The 14964-nt window shown below is 39.9% G+C and overlaps 1 protein-coding gene and 1 pseudogene across 1 annotated transcript in view; one reads left to right on the top strand and one right to left on the bottom strand.

Moving 5' to 3' along the window:
• Window positions 1-5523: 5523 nt before the first annotated feature.
• Window positions 5524-9325, bottom strand: LOC138158597 (GTPase IMAP family member 7-like; annotated as a pseudogene).
• Window positions 9326-10496: 1171 nt separating this feature from the next.
• LOC138158591 (GTPase IMAP family member 8-like) overlaps window positions 10497-14964 on the top strand; it is a 19394-nt gene continuing 14926 nt past the window's right edge. Inside the window, exon 1 of the mRNA XM_069084667.1 lies at window positions 10497-10533. Within this exon, the coding sequence (XP_068940768.1) occupies window positions 10497-10533 (37 nt within the window). The remainder of the gene's footprint in view (window positions 10534-14964) is intronic.

The following is a 14964-nucleotide window of genomic DNA, read 5'->3' as shown; positions in this document are numbered from 1 at the left end:
AACCTGCAGTCCTTGAAGCCACATGTGACCTTCTAGGTCCTTGGGTAGAGCCTTTTGAAATATTTGTTTTGTAAAATTTGGACTCAGTCAAAAGGCTGTACCCAAGGACCTAGAATGTCACATGTGACCTCAAGGCTTGCACGTTACTCACCCATGTCCTAGTTCAAACTCTCATCACCTGTTGACAACACAATAAATTGGTTTCCCTGCATGTAATGGTAAACAAAGTCGTACATTACTACTTTTATCAGTTATTCAAGTACTTTTTTTTTCTTGCTTTTCGGAGGAAGCAGGGCAATTGGGATTAAGTGACTTGCCCAAGATCATGTGGCTAGTAAGCGTAAAGTGTCTGAGGCCAGATTTGAACTCAGGTGCTCCTAACTCCTGGGCCAGTGCTCTATTCCCTGCCCCACCTAGCTGCCCCCCTATTCAAGTACTTTTGAGCCTCACCTTTGATTGTGTCAAATCTTTGTTGGAAACAATATACATTGTGTTGCTCTTAATAGGCCTAAAGGAGTGTGAAAACCTTCCCTGCCCCTAATAGGTCTAATGTCATCACATGGAAACTATGGTGGGAGGAGCTTGCTGAAAAAGGAGAACAGAAAGGGAGGCACAGGAAGGAGAAGAGCAGATAAAAGCTCAAGCATGAGCTGGGCCCAAGCAGAACTGGGAGAATGTCTGTGATGTCTGGCACTCTGCCTCTCTGTTTTGTCTGTATTGATATTACTTTGTCAGAACCAAAGCATTCTGTCTGTTGAAAGAGGACTTTACCAGAAGCCCTGGAACAGGATTTTACTGCTGATACAGAAACCCTGAAAGAGGACATTACTGCTGTTTTCAGAAGTCTTGAACTAGGGCTTTACACTTGTTTACAGAAGTCCTAGGACTTTATTGTTGATTTGTGTTTGATTTCTCAGACAGAGGTTTGTATTACTTTGTCAGACAGAAAGTGAATTGAGATAATAGTGCTGGCAAGGTGTATACATGTTGTTGCAGCTCTGTTAAGCTTTGTCTTCCTAGAAACAGAAACTGCAAATAACTTGTAGGGGAATAGTCCCCGTGGGCTGAGATATAGAACCTGAAAAGGGAGCTGCTTGCCACAGAGCTGCCTGCATGTGATTCCAGGCAAGAGTTGGGAGAGCTGCCTACCTGTGAACCCAGGCAAGATCTGGGAGCAACCAGTCCATGGAAAAGGAGCCATGGGGTTTGGAAGTCAATCTTGAGTTAAGATGAAAGAGGACATTAATTGGGTACTCTGCATTGACTGATGAGATTGTGATTATAGTGACCTGGGGTGGATAGTGTTTGTATTTTTTGTTACCCATTAAGGATGATTGGAAGCCAGTCTCTAGTTAAGATGAAAGAAGACTTTACATGGGTACTCAGTGTTGACTGATGATGCTATAACTGACTGTGACCTAGGGGTAGGTGGTGTTTATCTTTCTGCTACTCCTTAAGGATGATTGGCCTAAGGATGACTGGAAGTCAGCCTCCAGTCAAGATGAAAGAAGATTTTACTTGGGTACTCTATATTGTCTGATAAGATTGTGACTTACTGAATGATATGGTTTGCTTAAAACTATGTGGCCAACTTAGTAATAAGTACTGTTATATTGTTGTGAATGTTTTGCTTTAGTGTCTTGAATCTTTTGCTTTACATTATTACTGAACAAATAGAGAGTTCACTATACTACAAAATTAGATCCTTAAAGTTATTCACAGCAGCAGTCCTCAAGAGAGCTGCTCATGATTGACTTTACACTGTCTCATGTCTCTCTCCACTCTGATTCAACTTCCACACAGTTGTCAAAGTGATTTTCCTAAAACATAGGTCTGGCAATATCATTCCCCTACTCAATAAAGTTCAGTGGCTCCTTCTTTCCTCTAAGATCAAATACAAAAATTTTTGACATTTAAAGCTATTTACAACATGGTCCCTTCCTATCTTTCCAATATTCATACATTCTACTTTCTTCCAGGTATTCTACAGTCTATTCACACGAACCTACTTGCTGTTCTTTGCACAAGATATTCCAATTTCCATAATCAATGCCTTTACACTGGCTGCTCACCATGTCTGGAATGCTCTTCCTTCCAAATTCTGACTCTTAAAAACAATGTTTTCCTTTAAGACTCTGGACCAGTGCCACATCCTCCAGGAGGAGGTTCCCCCTTTCCTTCTCCTTTCCTGGTTCCTTCATCTTTTACTGCCATCTCTCCTAATATTACCTTCTTTCTACAGCATATTTATTTTGTATATTCTAAGAGACGTATATGTGTGTGCATGTCTGCACTTCTTTGTGTACACATGCATATGTGTTTATACATATGTTTGAATATATACACACATATACATTCTTATGTGTCTGGCACATAAGTACTGAATAAAGGCTTATTGGTGAATTGCTGTTCTTTCTTAGGTGCATATTCACAGTAAACACTAGAATTTCTTTCCTTTCATGTTAAATATGGGGTATAGCAAGTGCCAGAAAAACATGGGCCAGAGGTACCAGTGACCTTGTCACCAGTGTTGGTATCCCCATTGGCATAATGTCTATCTACAGGGCCTCTCACTTGTGTGCATATACAAAGAGAGAAGGGAAGGGGAGAGAGAGAAGGAGAAAGAGAAGATGGAAAAGACAGAGAGAAATTCAAGGAGAAAAGGAGAACGAGAAGGAGAAGTATAGAGAGAGAAGTGAGAGGGAGAGAAAGCAGAGAGAAAGAGGTAGAAAAAGGGATGAAGGGAAGAAAAGAGACAGAGAGATAGAAACAGAGAGAAGGAGATAGAAAAGTATGTGTATAATAAATCAATAAAACATCAATGCTCTTTTAAGTGCTCACTATGCGGCAGGCAATATGCAAAATGCTGAAGGACTAAGACAAAAATAATAAGTCTCTGCCCTCAACAAACTTTTATTCATTGTCTACTGTATGCCAGGCATTCTGGGAGGTGTTTGGGGGACAAGGATTCACTGCTTCATTTTTGGTGTTGAGTCTGATGACCACTGGGAAAATATAGGGAAGTTATTGTTAAGGTACCTTGTGATTCATACCCAGAGGCCCCATACTCCCCATCCATTATAACATGTTCCCAATCTCACTTCCATTCTTTATTTCTACAGGGCAAACCCAAGAAAACAAAGAGAGACTTCTTTATAATTGGTCGTTACTCAGTAATAATTATAGTACGTTTGAAAATGGGTGAAAAATCAAGAATTGAAGATCATGATAGAGGCTGAGGAATTGGGAAAGAGCTATGGATTATGGGATTGAGGGAGGGCAGAAAGTAGGGGAAGCCAGAAACCATGGTAAAAATGGAGGTTGCTGGGCACTAGTGGGGAGACCAGAGTTCAGGTATCCATCTCTCAGGAATTGAGACACCCAGCCCAAAATGAGCTGTGCCCCAGGACCATGGAGTATATCAGCCCTATGAAGGTATAAAGTTAGGTAAAGTCCCTGTTCTGTGCTTGGGGTGTGGCTGCAATGTGGCACGGCTGAGGCTTTGGTTTGGAATGATACCCATATGCTGCCATGGAAGGAAGATAAGCCCATCCGCAGCATATAACTTCCCTTCTCAAGAAAATGAAACAATTAATACATTTATATAAGACTACTCAGGTCTTCGACTGAACAGAGATGGATAGGAAAATACCACGTAGGGGGGAGCACGCTGCTCCCATAAAATGACACTGATTCAGGCTGATTCTTCAGGTGAAACAAAGTGACAAAGTGGATCAACAGAGCACTGAACTTGGAGTCAGGAGGACCTGAGTTCTAATTTTGCCTCATATGGTAACTACCTTTAGGGGCCTGAGGAAGTTATTTAATTTCTTTGGGTCTCAATTTCCTTGCCTGTAAAACTAGGATAATAATAGCACCGACCTCATAGGGCTGTTGTAAAGACTAAGTGAAATAATATATGTGATATGCTCTGCTAAACTTAAAGCACGGCATAAATGTTAGCTCTTAGCTGAAGCCACTATTCCTCCTTCCACATTATCCTGACCCTCTTTAGACTAGAGGCCCCTTGGCATTCACCCTTCATTTCCAGACTCAGACCACATTTTCCTGCCTAATCACTGGGTTCTGTTACCTTTCAAATTACAAGCACTAACCTTTGTATTATTCTAGATGTTACTTTGATGCTTGAAATGAGGTTTTATTTGTCCTGGACTGCACAGCCTAGTTAACTCTCTCACCTGTTAATTGTCTGCTAATGCCCCATGCCTTCTGCTGGGTCTTATTCCCATGCCTGAAGATGGCTCTGCATTCTCAAAGTCTATTCCAGAAACACATGGAAGCTCTGGTGAGTCCTATCATGTTAAAAAGTCTTCTAGTTCAGTCCCGGTGATAACTCAAGCAAACCTGGATAAAAGCCTAGAGAATCAATTCTCTTTAATAGACTGGCTGCCAAGTGATGGATGGGGTAGTGGGGGAGGAAAGCAGTATGGCAACCCATGTATCAAAAAAAATGTATGAAATAACCCTCAATTCTATGTGGACCTCTTCCTTTCAAATTGTGAAGGTGATGAAAAAGGAAGAAAATTTGGTTGAAGATGCCAAGAATAACAATTTATAGACCAGTTATAACCATTAAACTAAAAGCAGGTACATGAGCTCTTTGTCCAGGGGCCAACAATTTAACATAGTGTTGAAAGACCTGGATCACATCAATATTGACATCCCACAGGAAAGAAAACCAGGAGACAAAAGAGAGGTACACTAAATGGAGTAGTGGCTCACAGGTCCCCTTGGAGAGACAAGCAAAGAAGTTGAGTGATACTGCTATACATATGCAGCAGATACTGCTGACACTAGAGATACAAGTACAATGAAGGAAGCAATCCCAATTTCCCAGGAGCTTCCACTCTGCATGGGGCAAGCAGTAGACATGATGAAAGTGAAAAGTGGGAGTGGGTATTTAAGAGAAAGGAAAAAGTTATTTTAAAACGTACAAAGGAGACATAGAATTAATTGTAGACAAGGAACACTTCTATAGACTTTGGGACTAATAGCCAGACCCTGGAGAGTCAGGAATAAAGAAGCTTTGAAACAATTTGATGAAATAAGCATAAAAACCAGGAAAATAAATGAGAGTATCATCCACTAATTTCTGGTCCTCCTCAGACCTCAGACTTTTCTACCATGCCCAGAGAGTCTCTGACTTGCTTTATTGACCTAAACATTTATATTTAATTTTGATTTATTACCTATCCACGTACATGGAGGATTTTAGATGGCTCACACTTAGGATCCAGGTCTCTAGACATATGACTAGTAAAGACTCAGGTAAAAGGAGAGGGCAGTTGCATTCTGGGAGCTATAATGTGGTACATCACTGGATGGATCTCCATTCCTCCATATCTAATGTATCATGGCTTGAAAAAACACTTGTCTTTGAGTGCTATAAGGGAATCTGGACCCAATTCTATATATAGATAAAATTAACATAAAATCAGGGAGAGCTATGATCAAAAGAAAGTAGGTTCATTTCATTTAGAGCTCCTACACAAACTTATGGAATCACTGTGAAATATTAGTAATAGACTTTCTAACTAGCTCTGCCACTTCTCTCAGTACATTTGTCTCTCTAACTTTGCTCTGATGTTTTTCATATTTTGTCATATTTTTCCTTTTGCTCTCTTATTCTATCCTCTCTTTTGATCTTGTCCTCATTTGTGCGGTTTTGTTTCTTAGCATTCTCATCTTCCACATCACAGATGCATTTTAAAAAATTCTGAGTGTACATTGCCTATATGATTTATTCTCTTTTGTTTAGTTTTTGCACAGCTTTCTTATATATTTCATGTGAAAAAATATGCCCTCTTATGATCCTGCCTCATTTTCTCTATTATCTCCAGCAGCTCTTCCACTTGGGCTTCTTTTTCAGTGCCCTGGGCTTTGTTATTGAACGCACATTCTTACTCTTTATACACTTTGAGGAGCTTTTTGCATTTCTTATTAGAGCCTTCCACAAACTTGTCCAGAGTCCAACCATCCAGTTCATCTTTCCGAGTAAACAAGACAACCACGTACTTTGTAACACTGGGCCCAACGGGGCCCTTGATCCAACAGACAGATTCCTGTTCTTCATCTGTGTAGTGCCCTAGCTGTAGAATCAGAACTATGGCATGTGGTCCAGGGGAAGAAAGAATAACACAGCGACTGATCCCCTGGCAAGTGGTCCAGAGACTTTCCTTTGTGTCAAACAACCCAGGTATGTTCATGACCACAAGGTGTTCCTTGCACCCTCATTTTTTAATTCTCCTTTCACATTTCTTGGTCACTGAACCAGCTGAAATTTTAGATGCAAAGACTTTTCCCCCAAGAATGGTATTCCCTGTGGCACTTATTCCACTTTCAGTTTTCCCAACCAGGACAATCCTTAGGACATTCTGAGGGTGATAGTTCATACTGTCACCAGGGTCTTTTGGGGATAAATTGGCTGGATTGAAAATCTCATCATGTAAGTAATAAGGAAGGGTTAGGGAGGGCCACTACAGGAGGGAAGCTGGTGGAAATGACTGGGCTTTACATGCCTAGTTAGCCTATATTCTCAGAACCTTAAAACTGTGAAAACTTCTAGGGCTGACTTTTGACTCAGTGTTAATAGAAATGGGCTGGGTTACAAAGAAACATTCCATATGGTCTGGAAATTTAAAAAGTAAATTAAAGATTAGACTCACTAAGGAAGGCTGCTAGGTGGCCTATGAGATAAAGTAATGGAACTGAAGTCAGGAAAAGTTGATAAAAGCACTGTCTGGGATTCTGGAAGATTTGAGACTAAAACTAGCCTCAGACACTCCTACCTTTGTGACCCTGAGTGAGTCACTTAATCTCTTTCTGTCTCAGTCTCCTCATCTGCAAAATGGAGATAAAAATGGCATCTACCTCCTTGGGCTCTTGTGAGAAGAAAATGAGGTAAAATCACTAAAATACCTTGTAAAACCTAAAACATTCCATGAATGTGAGCTACTAACTTAATGAGTTAGAGATGAGTGGGAAAGATACCAAGTTATAACTAGTTGTCAGTTTTGTTTCAGTACTTACTATGTGGTTATTGTCATTTAATTATAATGTTTGAGGCACCACCTCAAACTGTTGACAGTTTTCCCTAAATACAGGTAAAGTAATTAAGGGGAAACAAATTTCCTGGAGAAATGGACTTGAAAACTTACACATATGAGGGGAGGGAGCAAAAGTCACTGTTTGTCCCCTATAGGCCTATAGGCTATCTTTCATGTCTGAAATGTACTCTGTCCCCACTGCCACCTCTTAGAAACCCTTATTTCCTTCGATGCAGAGCTGAAATGTCACCTAATTCATGAAGCCTTCTGGAATTTCCATTTCCAAGGACCATAACAGTCACACAGTCTGAGCTCCTCATTTTACACATGAGGAAACTGAGGCACAGATAGGCTGTGACTAACCCAGGATCACCCAGCAAGTTTCTGAAGCAGAATTTGAATCCAGGTCTTCCTCACCCTAAGTCCAGAGCCCCACCCACCATGTGAACCTGCCTCTGGCTACAAGCACAGTTTTTCTCCCCTTTCAGAAGGCAAGCCTCCTGGGGCCTTCATTTTTGTCTTTGTTCTCCCACAGCACATAGACAGCTCTTAAGAAGGTTTGTCCTGATGCATGTGTTCATCTTTTCTCCCCCATCAGACCTAAAGCAGGTACCCCATCTTCTACTTGTCTGCTAACTCCACAGTGCCTAACACAGCAGTGGACATGATTATGTACTCACTAAATGTGGGTTTTTCCAATGATTATCTATCTATTATCCACCAACCACATCCAGTCCTTTTGATGTTCCTGGCGGTGAAATCTATTTAGTGAAACTATTGACTTGACCATTGGTTTCTGGCTTTATGGGCCTCTGCTCCTGGCCCAGGATCAGAGAGGAGGACAAGTTCATTCAGCTCCACTACTCACTTCTCTGACCAGGAAAGATGGCTCCAAAGCCATAAGGTCAGTAACATTTCTCTTTAAGTGCTTCCTGATATCTCTTTAATGAGTTCCAGTCATCTCCCTAAAATGAACATCCAGGGTTGTCAGGCTGACCTTGACTGCCCAGGTCTTCCCCTACTGTGGTTTTAGATCTTTCCTTCTCTTCTTCTCTATCAAAATTTTACTGCTTTATTCTATTCCTTAGTGTCCAGGTAGGTGACTGACTTGCTTATCTCTGGTAAACTAAATTAATACTAAGATACTAATGGCAGAAAAAGAGCTTGCTTTGTTATGCCTTCTTGGACCATAAATATTTCAAAAGCCACTGCCTAGAGCATTGTCTTGTAGTGAAATCTCAGTTGAGACTACATAAGGTAAATTTGTAGTGGACATAGTATGGTTTTGGGTTTTCTCCAGCTTCTTTTAGCAATGCAAGATTTGAAGCAGAGGCAGAAGATCGTGGGAGTAATATAAGACTGAAGTTTGGCAGGGTGAGATGGTAGGATAGGGGGACAAGAAACTCAGAAAAAGAGATCAGTGTAGAATTGAACTGGTTCACCAAAGGATCTTGATAGACATGGGAGGAGAATGCACCAGTGCAGGGGTGATGACCTGGGAGAGAACTGGAGGGAATAAGGATTGAGGGTCACAGGGAAGAAAAAAGTACAGGTATGGAGGTGTAAGGCAGAGGGAGAGGTTGGATGACAACCCATTGTGAGGAGATGAGGAAATCTTAGAATTCATCCACATGGACATGGAACACTATGGAATAATAACAAGATCCATGGTTCTATTCATATGGCACTTTTCACTCCTCTGGAATTTGTTACGTAGAACCTCCTTCCACAGTCATGGTGCACCTCCTTCTGCTCCCATGGTCTAGGGTTTCTCATCCATCTACTCAAGGGGTTGGACAAAATTATTCCTGGTGGCCCTTCCAGTTTTAACAGCTTACAAATCAGTGACTTAATTGTGTTGCCAGACAGCATTGTCTTTTTATGTAGGCAGACTTAGGAGTCACCTTAATGATGCAATTTCCTTTTTTATTTTATTTTTCATTTTTCAAACGCTTTATTAACTTCTGATTTACATCATTCATTTCTGCCAGATTTTGAGTTACAAATTTTCTCCCCATTTTTCCCCTACCCACTTCAGTAATTCCTTATTACTTTCAGGATCAAATATAAAACCTTCTGTTTTGTGTTTAAAGATCTGCATAACCTGGCACCTTCCTATCTTTCCAGCCTTCTTATACTTTATTTTCCTCCATGTACTTTGTTATCCATTGACCTTGATCTTCTTGCTGTACCTATCACATGACACTCCCCTTCTTGACTGAACATTTTCACTCACTGTCCTCCATGCTTGGAGCCATGTCTCTCCTCATTACAGCCTCCTGGCTTCCTTGGCTTTCCTCAAACCTAAGATAAAAGCCCTCCTTCTCTAAGAAGCTTTTCCCAGTCTTCCATAATTGTAGTGCCTTTCCTCTGTGAATATTCCCAATCAATCGTGTACATATCTTGTTTGTACATAGTTATCTGCATTATCCCCCTGCTCTTGAGAGTAGATACTGCTTTTTTTGTTTAATTTTTGTCCTCTCTTTGTATCTCTAGAGTTTAGCACAGGGACTGGCACATAGTAAGAGCTTAATAAATGGTCATCAACTTGACAAGAGTTAAGAGTTCAATTATTATTCTCAATCCATTTGCTTAAGAAATCCTTTTTTCCCTCTATCTAACCTAACTTACCAGTGGTTTTTCCCTAGAAATGTGGAAAGGGTTTAAGGTGGCGCAGTGAGTAAGAGTGCTGGCACCAGAGTTGGGAGACCTGGGATCGGTTCCGGGCTCAGATACTAAACATTCACACAAAATAACTGGCCATGTAACCTTGAGCAAGTTACTTAACCCCAATTGCTTAGGGGCAACCAGGTGGTGCAGTGTGTAAGAGTACCAGCTCCAGCGTTGGGAGACCTGAGATTGGATCTGGCCTAAGATACTCGGCACCCACACAAAAATAACTGGCCACGTAACCTTTAAGCAAGTTACTTAACTCCTATTGCTTTAAAAAAAATACTTCTACAAATTCCTTCTGAGCCTTCTTTTCTCCATATTAAACATCCCCATTTCATTAAGTTTCATGTATTCAAACCATTTACCTCCTCTGAACACTCTCCGGCTTATTAATATCCTTCTTAAATAATGGCACCTAGAACTGAATGCAATAGTAAAATGTTGTGAATATGTATATATATATATATATATATATATATATATATATATGTGTGTGTGTGTGTGTGTGTGTGTGTGTGTGTATTATAAATGATCAGTTGGTTCATGTTGAACTAAAATGATGCCAAATATTTAATACTAAAATATACCAAAATGTTCTGTAATGATTAAAGTTTTATGTTTTGGGGACAAGAGGCCTGGAATCCTTTGATCAAAAAAGTTGGTGAATTGCTTTGTCACTTCTATTTCTTGATAGAATAGTCTGATGAAATTTTCCAAACCCTGAATTTTCCCCAAATGCTTTAGGAAGCTACAGACATGAATGACCAAGAAAGGCTCCAAGAACAACAGCTGGGTAAGGAAAGGATTAGTGAGAAAGGATTCTTTCCCCTACATCATAAACTCTCTCTTGTGGTATCTCAATTTTGGGGGGAGATTGTTCCATTTAGTGACTATTCCTAAACTCCAAGTATACTGCTAACAGGTTATAGTATGTAAATATGCCAACACAGTCCAGTGGAAAGACTGCGGAATTTGAAGTCGTGGGATCTAAGTTTGAATATAAGTTCTTCTAACCAAGTGACCACCTGAGTGATCATTTATTTTCTCATGGCTTCAGTTTCCTTGACTGTAAAATTAGGGTGTTGGACTTTCCCAGGCTTTGGCTATTTTCTTCTCCATTCCCAACTGTGACCCTTTAGTTAAGTCCATACCCTATGCTTATTATTTAATCCTTTGTTCCTACTTGTCATAATCCAGTTCTAGACTACCCCCACAATTGATTTCCTTTGCTTCTCCTTCTATTCATTGAACGAAGTAGAAGTCATGGAACCTTACTGACTGAATGTAGCAGCAAGCACCCCAAGCGTCCCTGGGTGGCTGCCAGCACAGGTTCTTGGATCTGCTTTGATAAAGGAAAGCAACTCAAAATGGATTAACAAGCTTACTTTAATCAGTCAAACATATATCGTTTACCTCGTACAGGGAGAAAAGGTCAGCACCCTGAACTTCAAAGTATACAGACAGAATTATCAAGACAGAAACAGATAAAGTAGACAGCTTTCCAAACTGTCCAACCATTACATCCATACCCAGTCAACATCTGGGTTTCAACATCTGGGTTTTTCAAAGCCAGGGGGGCTCTGGACAACGGCTTCCAGAATCCAGATCAAATCACAGAACACTTCTCAAAGTGAGCCCCAAAACAAAGCCTCACATCAGGGCTTATATAGCCTTCTCCTGGATCAGAGAATGTAACAACCTTATTGACTCACTGGCCAATCAAGAAGAATCTACTGAAAAACAAGCCTCCCACCCCAGGCTCCAGGTGCACTTTAGCCTAGGGGCAGGGAAGATCTTTAAATTTGCATTTCCATTACACTGAATCCACTAAAAAATCCTGTTTTGTCTTCCCTACTGGGCCGCCCCTACAAGGATTCAATCTTTTGTTTTCCTCCTATTGACTTCCTATCCCACTCACTCTCCAAAAAACCTGTTTTAACTTTCCCTTCCCTCCCACATCACTCAGCTCACTCTCTCAGTTGATGACTTTGCCTCCTGTTTTTCTGAGACTACAGAGATCATTCACTGGGAACTCTCTCTTTTCCACTTCTTCACATCTCACTACCCCTTGACATCATCTCCTGTTGGCCTATTCTTTTCCCCTAGTTGTTGATGATGAAGGGGCCCTTTTCTTTGCTCCTCACCAAGGCAAAACCCCTTTGTATGTACCCTTAATCCCACACCCTTCCATCTCCTCTAGCAGATTACACTATCACCTCCCTTTATCTCTGTAAGATTCAATCTCTTCTTACTTATGGGTTTCTTCCCTGTTACTTATAAACATGTGTAAGTCTCTCACATGCTTATTAAGAGTTTATTAGACCTACCTTTCAAGTTTACTTATTTATTTGGGTTTTTTTTTTTTGGTCTTTTTGGAGAGGGGAAGGCAGAGCAATTGGGGTTAAGTGATTTGCCCAAGAGGACACAGCTAGTGAGTGTTAAGTATCTGAGGCTGGATTTGAACTCAGGTTCTCCAGACTCCAGGACCTGTACTCTACTCACTTCACCATCTAGCTGCCCCACCTTCAAGTTTAATGTTCTCCAAAATCACTGACCTAGTTTGGTCTCAGGAGTGACCCCTAAATTAAAAAAAAAAACTAGGCTTTCTCCGAACCCTATAATTTACTCTGGAGCAAACCCAAATACAGATTTGGTTTGAATCAGGTCTAGATTTCACAAAACATGAGTAATAGGGCTTTGAGTTCCTTTATAAGCTTTCAGGGTTACAAATATATATATATATATATATATATATATCAGGGAGAGGAAAGCCTTTATTTTGAGATGCACACATACACACAGAAGAAAAATAGATATTAGAAAACTGGTAGAAAGAGAAAACACATAAAACTCACATATCTGTAAGCTACCCTCAGAATGGAAATGATATTGTGATTACAAAGGCAAATTTTGACCTGAGTGAAACCTTTTTCTGACACAGGATTCTACACAGTACCTCTCACAGTTCTTGTACCATGCTCTGTTTTGACATTTCTCTAGATTAATGAATCCCAACATTTTTTTTTGTTCAAGGTCCACCCCCATCTCTTTTTTTTTTTAGAAAATATACACAGATGGTGGTACAGTGAATAGAATTCTGGGCCTGGTGTAAGTATGACCTGAGTTCGAATCCAGCCTCAGACATTTACCATCTGTGTGATCCTGGGCAAGTCACTTAACTTCTCTTTGCCTCAATTTCCTCACCTGTAAAATAGTTCCTACTTTGCAGGATTATTGTGAGGATCAAATGAGGTAACATTCATAAAGTCCTATATCTGTGCTATATAGCACAGATGCCATGTAAATGCTTGTTCACTTTCCTTCCTTTCACCTTTCAAAAAGAACAAAGAAAAGTGTTGTAAAGACTCAGGGGAATTTAATATACTACTCACAGTATTAATTACAATTATTTACTGCTTAAGGCACCACTACAAAATCTTTAGCATGAACTCCTTGGGCCATCATTGTGAACCCTCAACAGATTAGAGAATCATGAAATGGAAAACATTGCCCTATGCACAACACACTTTACAGCTTCTGGGCAGGCAGCTGACTTCCTGAACAATCCATACTGTTCAAATAACTCACCATTACAGGGCAGAGGAGCAAAGAACATAACTTTTGCTCCAGCATGTTGTCACTGTAGTTCATGAACTCACTCTTTATGTCGCATGGGTAAGAATATGCATCTACTTTGTACTTCTTCCAGGTACTCCAGCACTAGGTTGGCTCTTGTCATCTCTTAGGCTATCAAAGTCTATTCTCAGGAATTTTTTTTTGGCTGGCAAAAAAATCTGAGTCAACACACGTGGTGATCTTGTAATTGTGCCCATATTCTATTTCCCCATGGAAGCTGTTAATGTTTACTGGGGGAGAGCGAAGGGAGAAATCAATAAATCCATAAACACTTCTTGATTTCTTCCTGCCTTACCCCTGCTGTGGTCTGGAAGAATATAATTTGGCCTGGAACATCACAGTAGGGGTAGACCCTTGGACCAAAATGTACCAGTCAATCAAATCTTCTTGATGTCAGTATCTGCCATGGAAACTTATGTTTTTTATTCTGTTAATAATTTATTCTTAATTTTGACCATACCAATGATCATGTTCACACTCTATAAAGAGAGATATGGACAATCAAAAGTTCAAAGCTAAGGTTTACTTCTTTATAAGTTCATTAAATTGAGCAATGATCAGTTGATCAATATTGATCAAATGATCTCTACCTTTCCACTATTTCCTTCTCTCCCATATTACTCCTCCCAAGTAAATTTCAAATTCCTCTGCCTAGAAAATGAGATTCTCCAAAACTGGCACCATCCTAGATTTCTAGCCTCATTTCTTATTATCTCTTCCATGCACTCTATCTTTTGACCAAATAGGTCTACCTCTTTCTCCTGAATATGTAGTATACTTTTCTAGCTCCCAATCTTTATTTACATGGTTACCTGAGTCTGCAATGTTTTACTTTCTTCCTCACATGCAAAATTCTTACTTGTCCTTTAATGCTTAGCTTGCATTAAATTCCAACTCTTTTATGAAACCTTCTTTGATCCCTTCCTGTTAGCAAAATGTTCTTATCATATATTATTATGTATTATAATTATCCTGATTTTTTTATCTTTTTGGTAAACTCTGAGATCCATGAAGGAATGGAGCTTAACCTCTCTATTTCCCATAGCACTGAGTAAAGTGGCTCTGAAGGATTTTTTCTCCACTTTTTAAATTATATTTTATTTTTTCCCCACTTACATGTTATAATTTCCCAATATTAAAAAAAAGATTTTGAGTTCCAAATTCTGTCCCTCCCTCAATCCATGGTAAGCAATCCAATATTGGTTACACATGTGTAGTCATAAAAACCCATATTAGTCATTTTCTTTTTTGCTTTTTGGAGGGCAGGTGGGGTTAAGTGACTTGCCCATGGTCACACAGCTAGGTTCTTTTTGTGTGTGTTAAGTGTCTGAGGTCAGATTTGAACTCAGGTCCTCCTGACACCAGGGCCAGTGCTCTATTCAGTGTGCCACCTAGCTGTTCCCATATTAGTCATTTTGTACAAGAAGATTTGAAGAAAAAAATAAATAAAAAAAGCAAGGAAGAAAGTGAAAAAGAGTATGCTTCAGTCTGTATTGAGACAGTATCATTTCTTTCTCTGGAGATAGATAGCATGCTTCTTCTTGATTACTATGGTCATTTATCATAATGTAATGTGTATCTAATCTAT

The sequence above is a fragment of the Petaurus breviceps genome, unplaced genomic scaffold (assembly GCF_028583685.1).
Source record: "Petaurus breviceps papuanus isolate PSGF00001 unplaced genomic scaffold, PetGlider_PUasm1.0 115, whole genome shotgun sequence".
In the NCBI taxonomy this organism is placed as follows: Eukaryota; Metazoa; Chordata; class Mammalia; order Diprotodontia; family Petauridae; genus Petaurus; species Petaurus breviceps.
The sequence above is the reverse complement of the archived record's forward strand: the minus strand, read 5'-3'. Positions and strand labels throughout refer to the sequence as shown.